At 35.1% G+C, this 27,074-nt stretch overlaps 1 protein-coding gene across 1 annotated transcript in view; it reads right to left on the reverse strand.

Moving 5' to 3' along the window:
- Nucleotides 1–6,057: 6,057 nt before the first annotated feature.
- The window catches only part of SLCO1B3 (solute carrier organic anion transporter family member 1B3), a 61,989-nt gene continuing 40,972 nt past the window's right edge, over nucleotides 6,058–27,074 (reverse strand). Inside the window, exons 9-15 of the mRNA XM_044914913.1 lie at nucleotides 26,237–26,401; nucleotides 24,173–24,368; nucleotides 20,942–21,107; nucleotides 18,608–18,792; nucleotides 13,224–13,288; nucleotides 10,313–10,430; nucleotides 6,058–7,692 (exon numbers count right to left, since the gene is read on the reverse strand). Coding sequence (XP_044770848.1) covers nucleotides 7,479–7,692; nucleotides 10,313–10,430; nucleotides 13,224–13,288; nucleotides 18,608–18,792; nucleotides 20,942–21,107; nucleotides 24,173–24,368; nucleotides 26,237–26,401 — 1,109 coding nt within the window. The 3' untranslated portion in view covers nucleotides 6,058–7,478. The remainder of the gene's footprint in view (nucleotides 7,693–10,312; nucleotides 10,431–13,223; nucleotides 13,289–18,607; nucleotides 18,793–20,941; nucleotides 21,108–24,172; nucleotides 24,369–26,236; nucleotides 26,402–27,074) is intronic.

The following is a 27,074-nucleotide window of genomic DNA, read 5'->3' on the forward strand; positions in this document are numbered from 1 at the left end:
AATCCTAGGAATAAATCTCACAGCAAGTATCCAAGACCTCTACCCTCAAAACTACACAAGAGTATCCAGAGAAATTAAGACTTATATCATGTTTATTGGTTAAAAGATTTAATATTGTAAGGATGTCAGTTCTTCTGAAATTTATCTACAGATTCAGTGAAATCTCAAACAAAATCCCAGCACTTTTTGAAGTGAGGATATTGCCAAGATTTTTTGACCTTTACATGGAAATATAAAGGGCCAATGCAATCTTGAAGAAGAAGGGAGATGGAGAAGCTCACCACCAGATATTAAAATCTATAAAACTAAAGTAATTAAGGCAATGTGGCATTGGCCACCAATCTCCCATCCCGGGTGCCACCCACTCTTCCTGGCACTTGCTGGTGCCACTCTCTCTCTCTCCCTTGTGGATGCTTTCTTCATTCAGAATCCAATACTATGTACTGGATTGCTCTCCTACTTGGAAACACTTCTGAAGTTCCAACACCTCACATCAGACCTCTGTCCTGCTTCCTCCCACAGAGATGTCTTCCTCTCCCTGTTCAGGTTCTGACACCCATGCCAGAATGCCCCATGTGTTATTGCCCTCTTTATCCCTGTGATGGTTAATGTTATATGTCAATGTGGCTAGGCCACAGTATCCACATATTTGGCCAAACATTATTCTAGATGTTTCTGTGAAGGTATTTTTTAGATGAGATTAATATATAAACCAGTAGACTTTGTAGATTTTCTTCCATAGTGTGGGTGAGCTTCATCCTACCAGTTGAAGGCTTTAATAACAAAAGACTAAACTCTTTTTAGTTTAGACTAAACTCTTAACCAGTTTTTAGAAGAGGAAATTCTGCCAGCAAACTGTCTCTGGACTCAAACTGCAGAATAAATTCTTCTTGGGTCTCAAAATTGCTTGCCTAATATCTATGCATATTCTATTGATTTTGTTCCTCTGGAGAATCCTGACCAATAATCCTTCCTTGGATTCTGGCACCCATGCTGATCTATCCCTCTTACGCACATTATCTTAACACTGCTTGAGCTCTTGGGCTTTCACATGCTACTCAGTTCCCTGTATGTAGTTCCCCTCAATAGCTAACCGTTTCCCCCATCTACCTACATATCTACTTGCTTGGCCCCATCTAATGGCTCAGGATTGAATTATTCAGTTAGAAAAAAGACAAGACTAAAGAAAGTAAAGAGAAGGGAAGGGAATGGATGGGATGGGAAGAGAAAAGGGGAAAAACACAATTGAAAATTTGATAAATTTTGAAAAGTGAATATTATATTGGAATAACATATATTTAGAGAGTAGATGCATATTGCCAATTATATTTTCACACTAGGTTTAAATATGTCTAGGGTTATATTAATAAATGCTATTACAGAATATTGTGGCCTTGAAACTTATTTCATATTATCTCCTGCTCTAGATAGACACAAAGAGTTTATTTTATTGACTAAATATTTAAAATGTTTTTCAGCTTGTTCAACCGTATAGCAAACACAGGAGATCCTGGAAGTGATTTTAAAATTTATGATTTGTGTATCTAATTTTTAAATTTATTACTCAAGAGATTTGTGGATCCAACAAACAACTGTCTGAATAGATTGTTTTTATGTTTTTAACCAATGCATTTACTTTACTTCTACTTTTTCTCAATGTTACAGCCCGCTAATATATGTATATACACAACGCATATAAGACACAAATTATAGAAATGGCCCAAGTAGTTAGAAAGATCTGTTAGAAACAGTGCTATTGAAGTAAAGCCTGGTGGGTGATAAAGGCTAAGTATAAAATCTTTTTGCAATTGGCCCTAAGAAAAATTTAAACAAATGTTACTTAAAAACAAAATAAAAGAAAATCACAAGACTCTTGTAGCACTGAGATGTGTATAATTCCTGTTGAAGTCAACTTACAAATAAAATTATAATTTAACTGATCCCAATGACATGTCAAGCTTGGTACATTCAAAATTCTTTCACCAATATCATTTTTGATAAGTAAATGACAGTGACATAATTTACTTGACAGGGAGGAAAGGATGGCAGCGGGCGGGGGGTGGGGAGGAGAGAAAGAGATACATTCTTCCTATCAGTAAAGATATACCAATTGTTCTAAGTTTCTTAGAATAGGCTAATGTGTGGAAAAGATACTTAGGTGGCTTTCACATAAGTGGAAAACCTCATTGTTTTCTTAATTCTGTATGTTTCTTTTAGACATGGAAGAAAAATCACTTGCAGGCCTAGTGTAGTATACACCTAATAACTTCTAACAAGTTGACCACATTGGATATATTTGTGCACTCATTCAAAATATCAGATGTATTTGCAAGATTACACCTTTTCTTCCACCTTCATCCTTAATGGCACTTTTATTTCCTTATCAATTGTTTAGAGACCTCCTATTAATGAAAAGATCATATTAAGAATATGGGAGATATGGCTAGGACAACATTACTAGAACTCTTTATGCATAGGTGCTAGGGGTAAATATTTGAGTTAATAAGATCAGGCCCTATTTTTTTTTTAATTCCAGTCTTTAAAAGAAAAAAAAATTAACTGAGAAGATAGAAGGAGCTCAATAGAAACAAAATAAATGCCTTATTGCCTGATGACTTGGGCTGGAATGAGTTACTTTAGAAAAGATATATCAGGATGGTAGATGTGCTGAGAATTGTTTACCAAGTAGATAAGTTACTAGTTGTTGGAGAATCTATTGACTAGAATCACATGAAGAAAAGGAAGAGAAATACTCTCAAATAATCCAAGCGGTCTTGAAAATTCATAGTTAATTGAAACACATTTTCTTTTATGTCAAAGGAATAAAAGTGAGACTTCCAGTTTCATTTCAGGCATGTACAGAGCAGGAAAGGTGTTGTACCCACAACCGTAAAATTAGAAAATGCAAATCATAACTTTTCTCAAACCCATCAATGAACCAATATTATTGGACAAGCAGCTAACTGGAAACCTGGAGGAGAGGCTCCTTCGGGAAGAAACAGAATTTGAATATTTACTCACTTGGGGCAGAAGCCACTCAATGCCATATAAGTTAGTAAAATGATACAGCTAGAAATGTTTAATGAGTAGCTAAAGATCAAGTGTGGGTTGGCATGTGAAGGTGGCTGACAGAAGGGGGTTTACACCTCTTGCAGGTGATTCCTCCACGAGCCCCACCAGGCAGTGTCAGAGAAGATTAGAGAGAATCTTGAAAAAGCACCAATGGTGCTGGCTAGGGGAGAACAGTAGCCACTGTTCAAATTCTACCTGAGTATCCCCTTCTTCCTCTAAGTAACAACAGCCTTTCTCTCCAGTGGGGAAGGGCAACGAAAACTGTAGCTTAGGGGTACTGATGAAAACTCCTGCAGTTGGGAAGGGAAGCAAGAAAGACAAGTTTCACTCCTGTGGGAGGGGCAAGTCACCCCCAAGACCCAGGTTCACAGAACCTGCCTCAGTCTCTCTCCTCACCCTCGCCATGGTAAAAAGCATCTGGTAAAAGTAAGAGTGGAATATAGCTGGGAGACCTGCAAGAGACTGATTGTTTCGGGGTAACAGGGCAAAGGAAGAACCAAATCTATATAGGGAGTAGAACTCTAAACACAAGATTTCCCTAGAGGAATTTGAAGCCCTTTGTACATTGAGGGTAACTATAGCAACAACAAACTTCAAACCCAGCTCTCTTTATACAAACCCCACCCTACAGTCTACCAGAAGGAAAGATGCACTCATTTACAGATGTAGGAAATATTTACCTCAGTATTGACTGTCCTATATTACATTGATGGTCTTCAACAAAAAATTATGAGACACAACAAAACCAAACAAAACATAGTCTGAATAGACAAATCAATCTCAGAATCAAGCTCAGATGTTGAACAGATTAATTAGACAAATGATTAGACAGGATTATTAAACAAATGAAGACAATTTTTAGGGGCATCTGGGTGGCTCAGTCAGTTAAGCATCCTACTCTTTATTTTGGCTCAGGTCATGATCTCAGAGTCATGAGATCAAGCCCCGCTTCTGGCTCCGTACTCAGTGTGGAGTCTGGTTGGAATTCTCTTTCCCCTTTCCCTCAGCTCCTCCCCCTGCTCACTCCCTCTCCCTTTAAAAAAAAAAAAAGACATTTTTAAATGAATGTGACTAAAAGTAAAATTTTTGCATAAAGTTTAAATGTATAGAACCATTATTAATATCAATCCTACACAGAGACAAAAGATATTTTGGTGTTTGTAATCTTGCTTTCCTGTGACCTTTTCTCTTATTCTCTGAATATTCATGTTCTTCATTTCCACTATCAAAAACCTGATTCTTAAAAAAGATTGGAATTTCACTCACACTGTAAAATGACTGATAATATGTAATCTCTTCCAATTCAAAGGAGACAAAGTTTTAATTCAAAAGAATAGACTTCTAATGACAGAATTTGGGGCGACCTCGAGTTTAACATTGGAGATTGGTTTAAAGTAAAAGATCTATCTATGGGTTAGTGGTCAGGAATGCTCCACAGTGTTGCTAAAAGTACACCGCTTGCATAATGATCTTCAAATTGGATTTCTTTTATAATTAATTCTCATTAATTTTGTTTTGGTAAAATCTCCAGAAATACAGATGTTGAGATTGAAACAAGGAAATGGGGATGGTCCCTGTGGAGAGACATGGACATTTTTATTCTATAATAGTATTTATTATAGTGTATATGTTTAAATGCCTATTTTTCCACCACTTTTGTGGGATCCCAAAGAACAAAGACTCTGTTTCATAAATGCTTTTATTTCCTGTGCTTAGCACATAGATGGCAGTCAAAAGACACTTTTTAACATTTTAAAATGTGTTTTTTCATTTTAAAATAGTGAAGACAATCTTCAAAACATCTGAAGCCCTCACTGTCTATCCAATTACCTTAATGCAGCCTTAAAATGTTTGCATGCATGTTGTTTTCAGTTCTTATTTATAACATTCATAATTTTATGACTGGAATTTTTGGAGTTCACTTATTCATTCTTTCATTCATTCATTCAAAATAATTGATAAAGCATCTGCTCTGTGTCAGCCACCAAGCTAAATTCAGGGAATAAAATAGGTAAAATGTGTTGTTTCTACCTTCCTAGAGCTTATGACTGGTGGGCAAGACCAATAGTTAACAAATAATCACAAATAAATATAGAATTACTATTTTGCTAAGTGCTATGTTGCTTCAAATATAACTGGAGGATTTTTAAGCAGTGAAGAAGTCAGAGACATTGAAGGAATGGTGATTGAGCCTATATCTGAATGCTGAGAAGCAGTTAATTCAGTGGAAAAAAGAGCATTTCAGGAGGAAGAAACATCATAGTCAAAGGCCCACTGCATGAAAATGGATGGGAATATGAAGACATGGTGCAAATAGTCTTCAGGCTGTATACTCAAGTCTTCATAGCAGGAAGGCATTCTGCAACTAAATCTTTACTGCTTCTTTTCTAAATCTGATTTCCTCTTCAAAAATATCAGATTTCCTAGGTTGGTGCTTTAGTTTGTCCTCTAAATTGTCTACCTTTTTCATAATTTGTTTCTTTATCTTCTTCCTCCACATTTTCAGATTTCCAAATGTAACTTCTTTAATATTGATTTGTTTTTTTTGGCCATTGTCTTCTTTTAACCTTATCCAATGTGTGTTTTAATTACACTCTTGTATTGTTTTGCATCCTTGAAAACGTTCTTTATCTTACTCATATGTCTGTTGAATCCCCACCCCCCTTTTGTTTCCCCCTAGGATTTGTATACCTGTTTAATAAATGCCATTGAATTAAGGATTAATATTTGTTCTGGATTCTTGGATTCTGAAGTAGATCAAATAATCTGAGGCATATGTTTTAATGTTCTTTTCCTTCACCATACATATCACATTTAAAAATATAAATTTATTCTTTTAATTTGTATCATTTTATAACATTTAATTATTTAATTTAATGTTCTTTCCTTTAAAGTGTAAGCTCCATAACATCCTTTGTTTTCTTTACTGTATTTCATTTTGCCTGAAAGATACTTGATACTCAATAATTATTGAATAGATAAATATTCAAGATGTTGCCTTTTTTTTTTGCAATGTTTTAAAAAACAGCTTCAAATTTTTCTCTATTTTCTGAGATAAGAGCTCATCAGACTTGTAACATAGTAACCTAGCATGTTGGTGGTTTTTCCAAATCTCTGCTTGTGGAGTAATGAATCCTTTCTCAGGGCTACAGCTTGAGAATAGTTTAATATATATAACATCTAAGCTAATTCTCAGATTCTAGCAAGCATTCATATTTTGTGACTTTGCTATACTCAATAATATCTTCTCCTATCTTGTGGCTTTCTTTTCTGTATCTCTTTATCAGGGGCACTATACAGATTTTTTTTTTTTTTAAGGAGATGTCCAGGCTGCATGACAAATATTTTGAATCAGAATCTCTGGGTTGGGTGCACAACTGGTCTCTTTTAAAACAAAAAGTTTCACAGGTTATTCTAATGCCAGAAAGTGTCTTTTAACCTAATGAGTATAAAAACTACAAGTTTTAGCATTCAGTATAAAGCTGTTGTTATCTAACAAATACAATATTCAAATATTTGTTCTCATCCACTCTCTTCTTGTCCTATTTGTGGGGATGTGAAAGCTGTCTCTTGGTGCACCAAAAACAACACACACACACACAAATATGCAATTGAGAAACAGCTGGTAAATTATCTCGTACAGACACCATGTCTTCCAGGGAGCAGACAGACGGAATGAAGACACATCTTTTAAATGGGCTTTGCTTTCTCAAGTTAATGTCAGTTTTCTTAATCCACTTCCATGGTCCTGAAAGAAACTTAACACATTCCGTAATATGTTGTTTGACAATCATAGCTTGCAAATTCTGAATTATCTCTATTTCTCCAGCAGTATTTTAATGGAAGGTTGGAAGAAGATGCATCATGGGCCTCTAGTTGAATGCAATTTCACATTATAAATTAATAAGGTCTGTGAAAGACATGACTTAATACATGAATGACAAATGTCATCATAGTATTAAGGTTCTATCATACTAACTTCATGTTTGAGTAACATCGGCCAAACTAGCTTAAAAAAGGTATCAGGCTTCTCTCCTTATTTAGTTTATTAATTTCTCTCCTCCCATTCCCCCTCTATTTTCTAGTCAGTGGTTTTATTGAGTTATAATTACTTGAGCAAATATTTTTTCTTTTATTATATACTGACCATAGTTCTCACTTTAAATGTGTATGGATCATGTGTCTTAATCTTCACCTCAAATGCATAGCCATACCCTAAGCAATGTATACTGTCATTTCTTTTCATTTATAGTCTATTTCATTATTATAAATTCATAGGTGATTTGCTGTACCATCATAAGTGTGGGAGAACTGTTAGTGAAAGACCAAGAACTGCTCAAAATACCATCTTACTAAATTAATACAATGTTGGTTTACAACACAACAACCTAATTTTTTTTCTCCCCTTACATATGTGTTTCATTGTCTGTTTTGGCAGAAGGTACAAAATATCCATCATTATTTAAGGATTCTAAGTTTGCTTCATTTGTATCTTTTCTTCCATTTTCTGATGCCTTGGTATCTTTTCCTTGATATATTTTCTTCATAGTGGAAATTAATACAACAAATAAAATAAGTGCTGAAAATCTTAAGCTCTCAGTCAAGCCCGTGAAGGTATTTCTGTGAAAAGAGAAAAAACTCAATTTTCATGTTAAAGTATTTGGAACAATTTATAGTGTTGCTCTCCAGTATGCAGAAAATCTTTAAAAAAAAAGATGTTTGAAATTATACATAATAATATTAAGGTAGCAATTCTAGAAATTTATTTTATTGACACAGAGGGGGATTTTAAATTATTTTAAAAGGAATATTAAGCCACAGAAACTAAGGGTGATTAATGATCTACCCAATGTTTTCCATAAAAGTAAGGTATATTTGGGATGTTTAGCTTTCTCAAAGGCAGATTAGTTCATGTGTAATGGAAACAGATTATAAAGGAAATGAATTGACTGTGAGATCACCAAACTGAATCCATACAGATAGGAGCCAAAGTTTAGTTCACAGGCTAAATACAGTCCACAACTTCTGTCATGTGGCCTACTGGAAGTTTTAATGAAACTATATTAAATTACCTAGCACACATGGTCAATTCTTGTGGTTCTTAGCTTTGGTTGCACATTAAAATCATCCAAGGAGATTTTAAAAATCCCATGCCCAGGCCACACAGCCCCTGAGCAATTAAATAAAAATTTCTGAAGATGGGACACAGAAATTTGTATTTTTTGCTCCTCAGGTGATTATAAAGAGCAAGAAAGATTGATAACCACTGACCCAGTAGCTTAGGAAGCACCCAATGGCCTAATGACATTGTTAACTAAATGTAGAAAAGCTTTATGCAAAACAAAACAAAACAAAACAAAAAACCTTGAACAATTATTAGATTTAATTGAAGGTGAATGGAATTATATAATTTTGAGCTGTTTAGGTTTAATTTATTAAAATTACAACATAAGGTTGTGGTGTACCAAAAATAACAAAAGAAATATTTTAAAACATCAAGTATATTTGTCTCATCCTTGGGTTATGTCAAGTAGTTCTACCCCAATGTTAAATTTTCAGAATTTCCACTGAAAATAGAAAAATTACTATGCACTTCTGGTTATGTGACTGTTGCTGAGAAACTTCAATAAACTGGGTTTAGATTTAGGATTGATATCATAATGTAGATTTCCACTCCTTGGAGTAGGAATAGATTATATTATTTGTCTTTGTTAGATAAAATTAATGAACAACTATCTGGTTACCACAAAATATTAAATCCAAAAAAATCATAAGATGACTATTTAACTTTTTGCTGTTTCTTCATTGGGGAACACACTGCTCTTTTTAAAAATTCCACTTCAGACAATCTTGAGGCAATTACTTGCAAAGTACTTTAGGCGATGAACAGAACTAACCAAAAGGAAAGTGATAAGGGCCATGAGTGAGCTTCAAAGTGTTAAGAGTTCTAAGAATGTTAGTTACTTGTAGCTGGTTGGAATGGTGCAAACTTCATGACAGAAGGTCATCTAGTTGGAATCATACAGTATATAGCTTTTTCAGACTGCTTTCCTTCATGTAGCAATGTGCATTTGAGATTCTGCCTTGTCTTTCTGTAGCTTGATAGCTCATTTCTTTTTATTGTTGAAGAGTATTCTGTTGTATGAATGTATCACAGTTTGTTTTTCCATTTACCATGGAAGACCATTTTAGTTGCTTCATTTTTTTTGACATTTATAAATAAAGTTGCTATAAACATTCATGTGCAGATTTTTGTGTGGGCATAAGTTTTCAACTTATTTGGGTCAACACCTAGGAGCACAATTACTTGACCATATAGCAAGCCTATGTTTAGTTTTTTCAGAAACTGTCAGACTCTTCCAAAGTGACTGAATCATTTTGCATTCCCACCAGCACTGAAAATGATTTCTTGTTGTTCCACATCCTTGCCAGCATTGGTATTGTTTATTTTTTTAAGAGCTCTTTATATATTCAGGACATTCGCCTTGTATCTCGTTATAAGTTACAAGTTCTTTTTCCAGTTTATCTTTTGTCTTTGAACTTTGCTTAAGTTTTGTGACACAGAGTTTTAAAAATATTTAATCATTTTTTTTATACCATGGTTTTAGGGGTTTGGGTCATACTGAGAAACACATTCCTACTTCCTAGATAATTAAATGTATTTCTGCCACAATTTTTTCTAATACTTGAAGTTTCATATTGTAAATTTGTGTGTTTGATTAATCTCCAATTAATTTTTTTAAGGTTAAGGTACCTTTGCAAGTATTTCTTTTCTAGATAACCATCCAGTTATTTCCCTATGAACAGAAAAATATAGAAACTTTTTTTTCTTTTTTTCCCATTGACCTACAACCAAAGCCCCAGCATCATTTTGTGTCTTCTTAGAGAAGCCAGAGGTCATTGAATAGTTTTTTTAGTATGAGGAGAGATTTTAGAAACAACAAAACAAATTTTGGTACAAATCCCAGATCTTTTTGTTATTAGCTATATGATTTTGAACAAGTTACTCATTCTCTTTGAGTCTTTGTTTCTTCATATTTAAGGAAAAAGGAGAAAAATATCCATCTCCTGCAGTTTCTAAGAGTATTAAAATGAGATACCATGTTGCCTGATACAGTACTGAATGCAAAATTCATTAAAGGGTGGCTATAATTATTATTATACTGAAAACAACATTTCATCTTTTAAGAATATAGTCAAAGGAAAAATCAATTAATAAAATACATTTATGACAACTTACCCATATAATGTGGAATCATATATCCTGCAAGACCCTTGTTTCCCACAGCTGCTGGTTGACCATTTCATACAAGCTCTATCAATCAGAGCCCCAAAATATATAGGAGCTGGAATTCCTCCTGCAATATGAGATGAGAAAAGGTCAATCCAAGGAGGAGGTTTCAAACATAACTGGATGATATTCCACTTTGATACATTTTAGATTAAGTAAAAGTTGAAATTCCATTGTTTTGACCTAAATTTACTCAAGAATTGAGACTATTAGGAATCTTAAAGGCTCACATCACATGTAGTAGCATAGATGTCTGCTATCTCCCTCACCCCGCCAACACACATAGGGAAGAGAAGAGGGGACATTAAATGCCCATATGCTCTGTTCTTCTTATAATTACCAGCTTAAGCCTAAGTGGCAAAAAAGAGAACGTTGTCAGTAAAACACAGAAGTCATGTTGGTTCATATACACTTTTCCTAGGCAAGGAGAGCTGGAAGTGTGGGGATAGAATTATAACTTCACAGAGAAAGGAAAAACCTCTCAGCTCAACTAATGCAAAGTCAGGAGAGTTTTCAACCCCATTTTTAAGAAAGCTAGCACTTCCTCCCCCAGAGAAATACAGGCCCAGCTTCACAGAATACTAGGCTCTTGGCAGGTTGTCCTTCTTCCTTGGCTCAGAGCTCCACTTCCACCTTGGTGTCATGAGAGCCCACAATCTTGCATTTTCTCTCCGTTGATTGTGTGCATTTTTAATACTTCCTTGAAGCAGCGTGGTTTGTCCAAGCTAGGGCCTGTGGCTGAATTTTGTTTCTGTTGATGTTCTAATCACAATGATACCTGGGCATCTAGTGGTCTGTGCCTAACCAAATTTTTATCTGTAGCATATGATTTTTCAGAATGCAAGTCTTTTTAGAAACACATATGTTGCCTTACAGCGCAAGTACCCATCTGGTTACTGCTATTTTAATAAACTCTGAGATACACTCCTAGCTCTAAGCATTGGTAATTTGACCAAAACTTTAGAGACATGCTGATAGAGATCTATATTCCATAGGGTAGATCTGAAGTGGTCATGATTTTACTTCGTTCTTTTTGTATTTCAGTGAATGACTTTCAATTTTTATTTTGTTATGTAAAAAATGGTAGTGATTCATATTTCAAAATTGTATTGATTCCATTTATTTCTAAGTCTCAATTTTTCTGAGAGTTAGAAATCTGAGATGACAAAAGACCGGTGTATGGGGCCAAAGATATCTGAGAAAAACTGGTACTAAGAAAATGGGTGAGATATTTACAGCTTTGAACAAATCACAGTCACCCTTTGAAAAAATGAAAAATACAATACCACTGGTTTGACCAAACTTAATTCATTAAATGTTTTAGGTAGCCAACTTAAGTCATTACTAGAATTTTAAAACTTCAAATAATTTTCCAAATATCCTTTTCAGTTTAATATGCTCTATAGACCTCCCACAACTTATGCATGTGTTGTATTCAAGACAATTTTTTTGGGAATTGAAAGTCTACTAGTCAGTATGTATTATTTCCAAAAAGTAGTTAGGTTTTACTGTGCCATATATTGGACATATCAAAATAGTAAGCTCACATTTAGGATGGCAAAATTCCTTTCTTTCTCTTTTATGTCACTAGAAGAATTTCCTCTAGTCTCAGTCTTATTTCAGCATCTAAGGGGGAGTCCTAGATCCCCACATTCTATTTTCATCTGCTAGCTTCTGTGGCCTAGCTTCTAGGAGAGAGGCATCTCCATTGTATCTGGAGGCAAGGAACTGCCAGACAGACAGAGCTGCAAGATTAGAGAAGGACAGAAGAGAAGGCTGGAATGACAACTAGAGTGGAATCCTGCAGCACCTCCATCTTCTTCTCTCCAAGCCCTTCATATTTCCTCCTTTACCTTTGAGGATCTGTGGCCTTCTCCCCAAATATACTTCTTGGACAACTTCTCCAATGCACTTAGCCAAAGAGTTATGCTTCTTTCTTTTGCTTGCAAGGATCCCAGGGATTGACCCCTCCCACTTCCTTTCCCTTCTGCCATCAGTGGTTGCCTCCAAGCCATGGTCAGTCTTATACCCCAATCCCTAGATGAGTGATGCTCTTTTCCTACTTCCCAGGAATAAGTATATTATTGTTAATAAGTCTTACAAAGGGGCATGCACAGGAGTTAGGTTAAAAGTTATTGTGCTAACAACAGAAATCTCTGTAGAATAAACGGCAAATGACAAGGGAAAAACGATGATGTCCTAAATCTTGTACTAATCACCTCATTTGAATATTTAGAAATAGAACTCTTACCTCTGAAGTCTACGGCCCTACTGTTTAACAACAAAAAGCACAGTATCCTGAGCTTTCTTTCATTCAGAACACTCCCTTAGTCCAAGATGCTCAGTTCTATAGTTTAGTTCCCATTTCCTCTTGCATTTTTAACTTCTGATAAAGATTAGCTTCCCCAGCCTTAGAGAAGTGGGCAGTGGGAAGTGGGGCAGCAAAAAGTCTGCTTGTTTCACGCAATCTCAACCTGACCGGATTCCCAGGCCTTCCAAGCTGTTTTGGGCATTACACTCTTTATGTAGAAGGCTCTCCACTCTGCCTATGGGAAGTAATATTCCTAAGTCTGAAAGTAGAAAAACTTTGGACATCACCTATCTTTGTGTTAGAAAGAGCATAAAACAAATATGACTTCTTGTTCTACTTAAAGATTGACTTTAACTAGAATTAATGATCAAAGTCTCTTTTAAGTTACTTAGTTTTCCTCATTATTTTTTTTATTTACCACAAAAAATAGCAATTATTTTTAATTATATATTGAAAAATTTCTTATGACTGGAAATTAATTACACCCAGTCTGTGAGCTTTGGTATGAAAATTCATATCTTAAATTTTTAATCTGTATATTTAGCATACCTAATGCTCGTATAGTTAGTGAATGGAAACCCACCGCAAGGGATTTCAGTTCAGGTTGAACAGTTCTGAAATAAGATAAAGGCGAAGGCACATTAAACATCTCCAAAATACCAAACCACGTTCAAAATCAAAACATTTCTCAGTGGTATTGTTCTTCATGATCAGATGAAAACCCTCAAGTGAATGCCTGACATTATTTCAAGCTTTATTTTCAGTTGTTTTAAAAGGTGAACAGCTGAGTGATAATAATTATTATTCTCTTATTTACTCAACATTTTGAGATTTCAAGATGCTTTAACATTTTCACATTTGATCCTTTGAAATCCTATGAGTGTGTGGTCGGAACAGACTTTATTATGACTACAAAGAAACAGATCCCATGTGACCCATTCAGTTGACACAGGCCATACACTAAGGCAGATACCTTTATTGAGGTCTTGGTATGAGGACTTTTACCATCTCATTTCTGCCATTGCTACTAACAACAAAGTTCACTAATATGATCCATGAACTATGTAATATAACCCGGACTGTCAAAAAAGATACTTGTATTCTAATGTCTAGTGTATTTAAATGTCATTTTAAAGGGAGCAAGCATATTTGTATCCTCTCTTAGAAATTAACTCACTCTTGCACTTAGAAATTGTTTCCATAATTCCATTTTTCTGTGTTCAATAAGATGATGAGATGACCATGTCATTCTGTGATATCCCTGTGATAGCCTAATACGTATCACGTGAAATGAATTATTCAGCAGCGGTGGCAGGATGGGGAGGAGGTGACTGAGTCTCAAAAACCCTGTTTTTTTGGAAATATTTGATTAAGTGATACAAAGGTGGTGGTGGTGGTTGTTTTTTCTTGAGCTGTTTGGATGACTGTATTTGTTCATAGAAATAAGTAGATTTAGTTATTCAACAAACATTTGCTAAGTGACCCCTGGGATATTCCATGCTAGTTCTTCTTCTTGAATAAAGAGATAAATGGTGTTTCATATTGACTGCATGACTTGGAGAAGTCATACAACCTCTCAGCACCATTTTCATATTCCTGGGTCCCTGAGCTCTCACCCCCACATGATTTAGATAATTCTTTAATCACACCCAGTCTCCTGCTCCTTTTATATCCACTCAAACTCTTCCATTTTGTCCCGTTACCAAAAATCCTTAGATCTTATGTTCTTAGGAACCCCTTCACTTTCTTGTTCTAACAAAGCCTGGCTGCCCCCTGATGGTTCTCTTCCCATGCAACTCTTTCAAATAAGGGCTGTTTTTCTCTGTAGTCTTACTGGGTCTCAGTGTAGATGTCCTTCTTGCTCTTTTTTTTTTTTTTTAAACACCTCCAGACCCTAGTGCCTCCTCTGAAAGATTTCTAACTCCCCTCAAGTGGTGTGTCATTGTGATATACCATTCCCTAACCTCCTGGCTATAGTATCTGTAGATACTATAACTACAGATACTGGTATCTTGATCACCACTCCCATCATTCCTTGGGGATTTTAGTACTAGGCTGTCTGTCGTTTTTTTCCAAAACTATATCTGCCACTTTTCCTAGTTATTATAATAATCCATGTAGACCATCCTCCAATGCTCTGGCCTCCAGGTTTCCTGACCTCTTCCCTCCTTTGGTCTTACCTCACCTACCCTTGGTCATGCTATAAAGTACACACTTCCCTAATTCTCAGTTTTGAGCACTCCCTCACCAGAAGCACCTCTCAACTTTTAAATTCACTCTCTCCAATAAACCAACTCCAACAAGCCTCAGCCCCACAGGGCTCTTCAGGCCCTTGACACTCCCCACTTTGTCCGAGGTAATCTCCATTTTCATGTCCTCACTTTTCTCACCATGCTCTCTCCTTATAATCATTCCTTTCATATTCCCTGGACTTTTCTGTCCTCCCCATCCTTTACTGTCCCAGGCAAGCAAACATGCTTTCATCCAACCCCTGCCTTTTCTGCACCTATACCTAGAGAACTGCTGGCTGGAGGAAACCATTCAAATATTCTGACTAAGCTCATTTTAAGCACAAACCCTCAGGGCCTCCAGTACAATCCTACTGTATTTTACTAGTCTGTTTTCACAGTTTATTCTCCCAGCCTTTAAGATGACTAGTTTCCATTTCCTGATCTCATCTCAAACCTTTTCTTTTTTTCCTCCTCCCTCTTAGCTGATTACCTTGCTTTTTATCTAACAGAAAAAGTAGAAGCAATCAGAACAGAATTTCAATACCCTTGCATGACTAAGGCTACATGTGTATCATTTTATTTTTACCCACATAGATGACATTCCCTTCCATTACAGAGTAAACTCTGTGTACTTGTTCATATCCCTTTTAATCTTCCCCTTTAATTGTTCCCCCCCTCTTAACTTCACTATCAATTTCCTTCATCTCTACTGGATAATTCTCATCAGCCCACAAGCATGCTACAATATCTAGTATAAACAGAAATCTTAAGGCCACACCCCTACTAACTTACCATACCTTTTCTCTGCTTCTTTTTATAACACTACTAATATAAAGAATTTTTCCTACTGGGTATCTGCACTTCCCTTTCTTGCATTTTCTCTTGCATCCTTTGCAAAATAGCCTTTCTTTCCCCCCATCTTTACACATTATTTTTGTTAAGGCTAGCCATGACCAGCACATAATGAAATCCGGTGATGTCTTCCTAACTCTTAACTTCTATGACCTACCCTCTTGGTTTTTCTCCAACCTCATGGGACCTCCTTCTCAGTTTTCTTCAACGGATTCTCATCCTCCTCTTGATTTCTGGAGTTGGAATGCCTGGATCTTGGTTCTAGAATCTTGTTTCTATCTGTACTCAGTCCTTAGAAGATCTCAAAAGTGCCATGGATCCAAAATTTATATCTCCAGCTCTAATATTTCTCCAATAGGCATCTCAGATTTACAGGGATAGAACAAAGTCTTCTCCACTTTCTCCAAACTACCCTTCCTTAGTCTTCACTAATTTGTTCAGCAGTACCACCATCTTCTCAAAGCTGGGCTAGAACCTTGGGATCATCCTTAAACTTTTTTTCTTACATGCCACATTCAATCTATCAGCAAATCCTATTGACGTTGCCTTAAAAAGAGAACAAAGACTGAGACTCATAACACTTTCTATTTCCTTTACCATCACCATCCTCAAACTCCCATCCTGTGAAGAACTATCATAGCCTTCTGTTCTCCCTGTTTCTATTCTTGCAGCCCAAAAACTTGTTCTCCACTCAAAAGCCAGAGTGATCTTCTAATTGGATAAGTCAGTTGTATAATTCCAATGCTCAAATGTCTCTGCTGGCTTCTCTATACAATTAGAATAAACTCCAAAGTTGTTACCGTGCCCCACAGGGTGTACATTTTCTGGACCATGCTCTTCACCTGTCCCCATATCAGCGTAGCTTGTACATTCACTTTTTTTCAGGTCTCTGATCAAATGACTTCCAATGCACAACATCTGAATTAGTACCATTTGCTTGCCCCCCTCTTATATTCTTAAGCTGATTTATTTTTCTTCCTAATGCTTAACACTTCTACTTTATACATTTACTTGCTTATTTATTTATTGTTCCTGCTCTTATGCCCATCCAGTCCCCCATCCCTCACTGCCCCGGTAGCTAGTGGAAGCAGGACCTTTATCACTTTGTTCACAGTTCTGTCCTTAGCACCTATAATTGTGCCTGACACACAAAATGAATAGACTGAATGAGTGAATATCATCACTCCTGCTTAGTCTAATTTTAATAACAGCCTTATGATATAAGCATTGGAAAATCATTAATAGACTGAAGTTTACATTTTTATTCTACAGTCCGTTTCACGAAAGTTTTCCTTCAATAAAATCAAAGGCTGGTGAGAGATCAGTAAATGTTTTTGCCAAATGGTAATGTTTACCTTAACCATATAAATGACATTAACGATGAAACAATGATCTCTAAAACCCTCTTTCACCCTGCAAAAGATTTTAAATTAAAAAGCTAAGACTTTTTGAGATAAAGCTAATACTTTTTTGAGGGAGGATTTTTCTGATAGTTAATGAAGCTGTACTTTGGCAATTATGTAAGACCTCTTTTTGAGTAGACAACATTTCATATTAAGGTGGAAATATAGCCGTAGAATAAATTAGGAAAAATAATTTAACAAGATTTTGGGTCAGAGTAGAATTAAACAACTGTAGACTCAGTTTACTCATGTATACTCATTTTAACAGAGCTTAACCCATTTGTTTTCTTTCCCATCCATGTCATGCTATTGGCTGACGGTGAACTTAGAGTCAACAACCTAGGTCTTAAAAATATAATTTAGATGTTAACCTAGGCCAGCATATTTACACATGCATGTCTTTAAGACCTGCCTGCAAGTTTTTGTATGTTTTCGGTTTTAGGTAACTGAATAATTAACTTCACCAACAAGGCTTGTGTTATCTGCTCCCTTCCTAACTCTCCAGTCTTATCTTATGTCATAGCCCTCTCACTCAGTATGTTCCAACCAGCCAGTTTCTTTTCACTTCTCAAACACTCCAGCTCTTTCTGGCCTTGATGCATCAGTACCTAGACCGTTTTTCTGTACAGTTCTTCATTTTGCTAATGGTAACTTCTTCTCTAGACTTTTAGATTAAATGTGGATTTTTTTTTTTGAGAAGTCTCTGAGTCCTCTTCCTCACAGCTCCTCACCTCAATCCTAAATTAGGTTTTCCTCTTTATTCTCTTTAATATCACTCCTTTTCCTTACTAGTACTAATGACAATTTGTAATTATGTGTTTATTTTAGTTCTATTTTTCTTACATCAGTCTTTCCTGTCATACTCTAAACTGTATGAGAACAGGTACTGTATCTGTTTTATTCACCGGAGTATTCTTCAAGCATGGTTTAAGTATTTGTCTAATCAGGGAAGAAAGGAATGAATTCTGCTCATGTTATTTTTTTCCTGTCTATGAGGATATTTGAGAGACCAGGTCAAAAGCTATTTTGAGGGTATATTAAAGGCTTTAGAATTTTATAGGCTGGTTATATTATACAGTCTGGTTCCTAAATGTTTTCTTTCAATGAAATCAATAGTTGATTCACTCTGACAGGCCCATCCTCGTATAAGGCATCTCAAAATTAGAAGTTCTTATAGAATCACAACAGAGATTTTTTTTTTCACAATTGAAGCAATTATCAATCAGTCTATGTCACAAAATTCTTAGTAAGAGGAGAAAGTATGAAATTTTATCATTAATTATGACATTGTGGTATCACAATAATCCTAAGTAAATGCATTCCTAGAAAATTAAAATGTAACAAAATACAAATTTGTGTTCCAAATATGTTATGGAAAATATGTACATTATTAGGTGTGTTTATAGTCTAATACACATAAAAACGCTTTTTAAAAAGTCATACTTACTTAAAAACCAGCAAGACAGTTGGGGTGCTTCCCAATGAAGAGAAAAAATAATTCAAGACTTGCACCACTGCATAAATATAAAATTTTTTTGTACATTGACTATCTCTTGGGCATTCACCCAAAGTCACCGAATTATTTTTGTTCTGGACACCAGTTACTTCCACACAACTACAGTTATAAAACACCTAAAAAATAGTTTTTGAAATATTGCAGAATATATTTAGAAGATATGACTGGACTATGAATACATTTCATTATATTTAAAGAAGTCTCATCCATTCAAGCTAAAATATTTACAATGTTTGAAGAAAGCATTCTGAAAATACAGTTGTTTAATAGTTGAAAGGCAAAATAGTTTCCTGGATTCCTCTCTAGACAAAAAAATGCAATTCACTATTAACATTTAATTTATTCCTAAATTAAAAATTAGGGAAGGATAGAAAAAATTAATGTTTGAAACTCTGTATATAATTTCTCATTAATATAAATTCTTTTTAATAATTTTCTCCCACTCATTTTTACTTTCTATAAAAAAATCTAGTTACTCTTTTTAACAGTCTTACTAAGTGTCAGGAACAGGAAGGGAAGGGAAGGATTACTCAGAGAATCCAGAAGATACAGTTTTGTGGGGGGCAAAACTGGCACTAGAGCTACTCATTAGAATGGGGCAGAGTCTAGGGGAATAGGACCTAGGCAGGGGTACTAGAATCCTACTTTGACCCACAAACACAACATCCAAGAGCATAATGACAGATTATAAGATATATGATGTTATTACCAGAGAGGTTCAACACAACAGAATACCCTAATGGGTAGACCACAGAAGGGGAAAACTTAGGAACAAATGATTTTAGAGATTTAATTTGGCAAGCAGTTTACTTAGATAGGTGGTTTTAATAAAATCTGTTTTGAGTCTAGGCTAAACTAAGGTTTAAGGGAAGCTTAAACCTATTAGTACTTTATTTACCGAAGGAAGTAATTTGAATCCATACTTATCTGATAATCGAACTTTACTTTTTAACTAGGAACAATACGGATGAATCCTTGATATATCAAGCCTACTGACCAATAAACCCAAGAACATTATTTTGAGCAATTAAGAAGGGATGATTTATTGCTAAGGATTTGGTAAAAGAACTCCATAGCGGTCCTCAAATGGTATAGTCATTTCCAGTATTCAGAAAAATGCACACAGAGCTCTCTTAGGATTCTAATATCATGTCTCCTCCAGGCCTTCACTAATGGGCCAAGTGGGACCATGGATTAAAATGGGGCACTATCAGTGAAAGGCACTAGACCCATGAATATGAGATATGGGTTTTTAAGTACGGTCCTTGGGTCACATTTCTGCAAATTTATGTCCTGGCTTCAAAGAATCCAGGTGCTTTATTCTTCAAAGTTCTCAGTGCCCTTCAACAATACAATTAGTAGGATTATGGACCAGAAAAAGATGTTAAAGTTTGAAAATCAAAGACAGAACTGTGTGGTAGAGAGCAATGATCATAGCTGATTATACTGCTAATGTTGGTGATAGGAAAATGGCCCAGGATATGGCTCCCCAACTTTGTGAGATATTCAGTAGACTGGAAGTGAAATAGGGAGCATGATACCTGATCCCCAGTTCATGATACCTGAAATAAACTCAGGGAATTAGGAAGAACCCATAGTTTGCATGGAAGGGAATATTTTGAGTGAAGAAAGAAATGGCATTTCTATGGAAAATGTTAGGAACAGATAGGCAAAAGATGAAGTTATCCTGGATAGAAGTTCTACCCTTGGGGAAATCAAAGTTGGAAGCCAAGAATTGGGACAGTCAAGTGAGCATGAAACCTTGATTAATTTTCTGGAAAGTTAAAAATGTAGTGAGCCTAAAGATAAACTTGTCAGAATCTATATGCAAAATTGCATATAGATTATTGTCCTGGAAACGAAGGGAGTGCTGGCAAGTGGTTGGATCAGGACTTTCCCCTAATTTCTAAAGGAGTAAGTTATCTCTAGTTTAATCTAATTAGTAAAATGCAGCGCTTCCTAAGGATTCTAAATGCATTTAAATTCCAGAAGGTCATGTTCTCATAAACTCAAGGAGGAAAAGTGGGAGTAATCTCCAAAGAGATTTAAGCAATAGAAAAATCTATTTGTGTTTCAAGCAGGATTTTATGTGAGGCTTTCATTTACACAACTTCACAGCCATCACAATGACAGAGAATATTAGGAGTCTTTTTCTATTCTCTTTTTACTAGAGACCTTACTTATAGAAAGATTTGATAAGTAATTGTTAAATCAAATCTGCAATGTTGATCAAGGAGAGAAGAGAAAGTAAAAACGAATACTCACCATAGACTTTTTATTGCCATTTGAAGATTTGCATCCTGCTAGACAAGGTGACATGTAAGTTATTCCATTGTCTCCACAGACTGGTTCCCAGTGATTTTGATCACAATTGCAGTCTGAGTTGCAATAAGAAAGTGGTACATTTATATGAGATGCCACTGGATTATTTCTGGAAATATAAGGTAGACACATATCAAAAAGAGAGCGAAGGAGGGAAGAGAGGAGAAAAGAAAAAGAGAGGGAGGATAGGAAAGGGAAGCCAAGAGAAAGGAGGAAAAGTGGGAGGGCATTAGGAAAGGGGAGAGAAGAAGAGAGAGGGATGAGGGGAGGAGAGAAATAAGGAAAACAGTTGGGCTTTAATAAGACAGCAAAATTTGATGAGTGATGTTGTCAAAATGGCATTTTTTAATATAGTGTTTATTAACTTAACACCTCCCATCTTTACCCAGACATAAAGAAAGAGGATCCATAAGACTTATATAAGAGGTCCTTGTGATCTACCAAGAAATTACTCATTAAACAAGTCACTTCATTTTTCTGAGACTCAGTTTCTCTTCAATAAGGTGATAGACTAAAGTTCTTTCCAGCTTACTGTAAAGTCCCATGAATCTGTGTTATTTAGTTTGACTTTTTAAATCTATATTTCAACTACATAAGAATTTCAGAACCCCTAAGGATCAATTTTTTTAAAAATCAAGAATAATAAAATCAGTTGAGAAAGATTAGAAAAACTCCATACACTTTTTAAATGAAATGACAACATACTTTATAATGATTGACGGTAAAACATGGATATATTTGTAAAATATAACCTTATAATATGGCTAAAATTAAAAATGGATTATTTGTATAATTAATTTTCTGCTTATAGATTATTAAAATTATTCTTTTGTTTTTTGTAAAAATCTTGATAATAATTGAGAATTGATAAATTATATTTGAATAAGGAAGTAATTTACATGAAGAAGTAGATTCAGAAATTCAGATATTCTATTACCAATAATTTTACTAAAATGCATCTAATACCTAATTCTGCTTGGGAACATACAACTGGGAGAGGTTAAACATAATGATTAATGACCAAGTCCAGACATTGCCATCAGATACTCCTGTGCTCACATTAGTTCTGCCACTTCAGAGTGTTGTGACTACTCTTCCTAGAATCAGCTCTGCCATTTGTAAGTCATAGATAATAACATCAACCGCATAGGGCTATTGGGGGAAAAAATTCACATGGCAGTTCTCAAAATTTTGTTCTCAGTAGCCCTTCATACTCTTAAAAGTATTGGGGATCTCAAACATTTTTTGTCCAAGTGGGTTATATATATTGACATTGATAGCTATATAATCAGAAATTAATACTAAGAAATTTTAATACACGGGGTGCCTGGGTGGTGCAATCATTTAAGTGTCCGACTCTTGATTCCAGCTCAGGTCATGATCTCAGGGTTGTGAGATTGAGCCCCATGTTGGGCTCCGAGCTCAGGGGGAGTCTGCTTGGGATTCTCTCTCTCCCTCTGCTCCTCACTCATGCTGTCTCAAAAAAAATTTTTTTTAATACATGAGAAGACACAAACACACATCAGTAGCCATCAGACGGATGTTATCATCACATTATTGTAGCCTTAGAAAATATCGCTATACACTCACGAGAAAATAAGAATGAAAAGGCAAATACTATCCTGGTATTATTATAAAAATAGCTTAGAATGTGCTGAGCCTTCAATAAGGTCTCAGGGACCCCTATAGACCCTCAGATCACATTCTGAGAACCTCTGTACTAATTTATACTTTAAAAACTTACTCCTGTTACTAACACTTCATAAATGCTAAATACAACGATTCTGTAATTTGCTATCATTAAACTATGAGTTTCATGAAGGCAGTGATCTATCTCATAAATCTTTTTGACCTTTAAGTAGCACTCAGTAAAATTTTACTGAATGGAGAGAATCCTATACAACTCCAGCTGCTTTCTTTTGAATAGATGGCACAGTTATTATACTTGTTTTATGGAACTGGCTCTAAAGCCACTCTAAAGCATGTCTGACAACTTGGGAGCCCTTGGAACTACTGATGTGATCTTTGGAGTCATTGTGTGACTTCAGATAAGTCACAGTTCCCCTGGTTCTCAACTAATAAATGAAGAGGAAAAAAGGGGTTTGGGCTTCATGATCTTTAAGGTGCTTTTACCCCAAAAGTTCAATGTTCTAAGTATTCTGTATTTACTGGAGTGGATAATGGTGGATAGGAGTAATTACCAACAGTCAGGATTAGGAGAAAGCTGAGAGATAATTCAAGACTAGGTTGACAGATCTCCAAAATAGGATGGTGTTTAGGTAAAGAAATGTGGGGAAAATTGACGAGTTCAAACTGACATCTCAAAGGATCCAGAGTATAAATGCTCAGAGCCAACAATAAGGAGCACTAGGTATCATAGTTATTCAACTGTAATCCAAGGATCTTTCCTTGTTGTCTGAATGTGAACCTTCCTAAGCTTAAATTATTGGCTATATTCAAGAGATGATAAGAAACCTGTACCAGAATCCTGCCCCTAATTTGGGGTAGAACTACAGTACTAGGAATACTTCACAATACTTGATAATAATACAGAGTAAAGGTTTTCTATGGTCTAACATACAATTATATATAGGATATTTATTAACTCTACTGCTAATAACAATATTAACAGAATAAATAGCATTAGCTTGCAGAAAAGGAGAATTCAGCACAATATAAGAAGTGTTTTCTTATAAAGGTACTTGTTAACCATTAAAATTAATGGCAGATAAAAATTGCTCACTTTTGGGAAATGTTATATTCCTCTTATGAAGCATCCAAAATTGTAGCAATCAAAAAAAAAAAAAAGACTAAAAGTTTTGGAGTCTAAACCCCCCAATTAAAGTCAGAATCTTAACATTGCTAGTCAGGTAATCTGTGTATCTCTGTAAGCCCTACTTTCCCTATCTATAAAATGGGGGTAAAAGTACCTGTCTGTCATTGTAGGCACCCCATAAAGGATAACTATTATTATTACAACTTACATAGGTTTTCTTTTAGGAATAAAAGGAGAATTTTTTGAGATCTTAGGAAGTAGATGTTTTAAGATTTTGTAAATTGAAATTTCAATTAAAAGAAAGTTTAGCTAAGATTGCTATATGCCCTGTTTTCCTTATAGTCTTTTACATTTGATAGTTCATACATTTTGTAACTAATATATTGATATATACAAACCCATCATAGGTCAAAGTTAGGCCAGCAACTGATCTGTTTTCACAAATTAATGCAAAATTTAATAGTTGAAATATGAAGGCCAATACATTGGTATAAAATGATAATTTGGCCATTCCAAGCAAGGTAAGTTTGAATTTCTTAACGATATATCCTCCTATAAATATTCCAGTTGCAACAGTTGGTAAGGTTAAGCTTCCTAGAAATAAGGAAGAGAAGAAAATTGTGATTATATAAATATGGTTATTCTGAAATATCTTTATAAAGGAAACACAGAATGCATCAACTAAATTCATCCCATCTTATTCCTTAAGTAGCAAGCTAACAGCCCCGGATGGAGGTAGGAAACCAGTGTACCACATGGGAGAAATGGAAATAATTTCTTGATGCCAGTGCTGTGGATTTGGGTTCCCCAATAGCAGAAGTCAGTGACTGAGGATATTTGAATGTTTCAATCGATGGTTTTTATGAGGGACTTTCTTTTTCTGGAAAACAATAAAATATCATCTTCCTGCCTATAAGGCTTGCATCCTACCATCTAAAATCCTTTACACACTGAACACTACATCAAAAACGAATGATGTACTATATGTTGACTAACTGAACATAGTAAAAAAAAAAGAATAAAAAAAATAAAATCCTTTACATTTCCTCAAAATGAAGAGTTCTAATCCTTAAAAACTCATTCCAAATTTGCCCATCACTTTAAAATTAACTACTAGAGGGGCGCCTGGGTGCTCAGTCGGTTAAGCGACTGCCTTCGGCTCAGGTCATGATCCTGGAGTCCCTGGATCCAGTCCTGCATCGGGCTCCCTGCTCAGCGGGGAGTCTGCTTCTCCCTCTGACCCTCCCCCCTCTCATGTGCTTGCTCTCTCTCAAATAAATAAATAAAATCTTTAAAAATAAATAAATAAATAAAATTAACTACTAGATTTAATATCTCTTCTTTATCCAAACATACCTATGCCCTGTGATGATAAACAGGCTTAAATATGGTATTAAAAATGATTGACCCCTGGTAAAATTTTCACTGTCCTACAAGAGTTATTAAAGGTAAAGATCCCTCTAACAACAACAACAAATTCAGGCTGGGAACCTGATTGGAAGTCAAACTTGACTCTCATAGTTTAAATTTTTATCTTAAGCTCAATAAAAGTATCTAACAGAATTATTATTTTCTTAACTTATGACCTACTCACATACCACTTGATAAATTCAGTTTAATTTATCAAATATTTACTGAGTTTCTACAATGTGTTGAGCACTGTACAGGGTAATGTACTGCCCTTAAGAATCTCATATTATACTGGGGGTGAGGGAAGAATGATATAAGAAAACCATTTCTTCATAAGCAAGATTTAATATATCATTGGAAATAGATAATATAACAAAGTAACTCCTAAAATATGATACTTGTGGGGGGCGCCTGGGTGGCTCAGTTGTTAAGTGTCTGCCTTTGGCTCAGGTCACGATCCCAGGGTCCTGTGATCAAACCCCACATCCGGCTCTCTGCTCAGCAGGAAGCCTGCTTCCCCCTCTCCCACTACCCCTGCTTGTGTTCCTGCCCTCGCTATCTCTCTCTGTGTCAAATAAATAAATAAAATCTTTAAAAATAAATAAATAAAATAAAATATGACACTTGTCTGAATTACATAGACATCAATGATGTGTTTAAGTCGATTTTTCTTTTGTCCTATTTTTTTGTAAGTAGCTGAGTCCTGATTCAAAGTGCATGAATTATGAAATCATAATGATTAAATTACAAAAGGATTTGTCTCAGGATCTCAACATTATAAAATCCAGTTATGCAGATACTATATCTAAATGTTCCATTTGCACACAACTTTCTTTTAGAAATTCATCTTCTCAAAAATAACATGAGATGCAATCTCAAATGCAGAGCAATGATGATATTATGAGATCAACAAATTTGATAAAACTTGCAAGAGAACAATTGGAAATTATATTTACTAAAATATAAAATTGCCTTCACAACAAAATGTCACTTGAAACTCAATTACTTGGTAGTATATGGCTTATCAAACAAATATAAATAATGTGTCTTACCAAGCAAAATGTTAGCCTCAGATGTTGAGTAACCATACTGTTGCTCTATGTATTTGGAGACATAAGTAATAACACCAATATGGCTACTGGCTAGCGTTAATGACAAACACTGTAATATAACATATAGGGGATTGGTAAGGATGCATTTCAAGGACTGGAAAAAACCTATAAAAATATAAAAATAAGATATTATAATACAGCTTAAATGTATCTTAATATCTTTATTTCATAAATGTAATAAAAGTTATAGAAGACTGAAAATTACCTAAACATATAACACAGAAAGTCAGAGTACCTACAATCCTACTGTCAACAGTTTTTTATATTTTTTCCTTCATTTTTCCATATGTACATTAGTATCTACTCAGTTTATTTTACTGCAAAATGAAATCATACATACATGCTGTTTTGCAACTTGCTCAGTTCACTTCATATTTGGTTATTCTTATCACTCTACCATACAACTACATATATCATTAATTCATTAATTCATTCATTCAACAAATATTTGGTTTTCAACTGGGTCCCAGGCAATATGCTAGGTGCTCAAGAAACCAAAGTGAGTAGACATGCAATGTCTCTTATTTGTTAGCACTTAGTATTAATTGTTATGCTAATAATAAAATTATTAAGTAAAAATTTACCTTGAAGACAGTATAATCCAAAGTTCACAGAAATGAGAAGACTAAAGTTAAAAAAATTATAAAGTTTAATTTAGTACCAGGACTCAGATCTGTTTCCTGGTAGACTTTCTACTATAAAATACTGTATCAGCAAATCTGGCAGTATTATAAATCACTTTTCTTATGGTGCAAGGAAAGGAGGAGAATAATAATGT

Source organism: Neomonachus schauinslandi, chromosome 5, assembly GCF_002201575.2.
Source record: "Neomonachus schauinslandi chromosome 5, ASM220157v2, whole genome shotgun sequence".
NCBI lineage: Eukaryota > Metazoa > Chordata > Mammalia > Carnivora > Phocidae > Neomonachus > Neomonachus schauinslandi.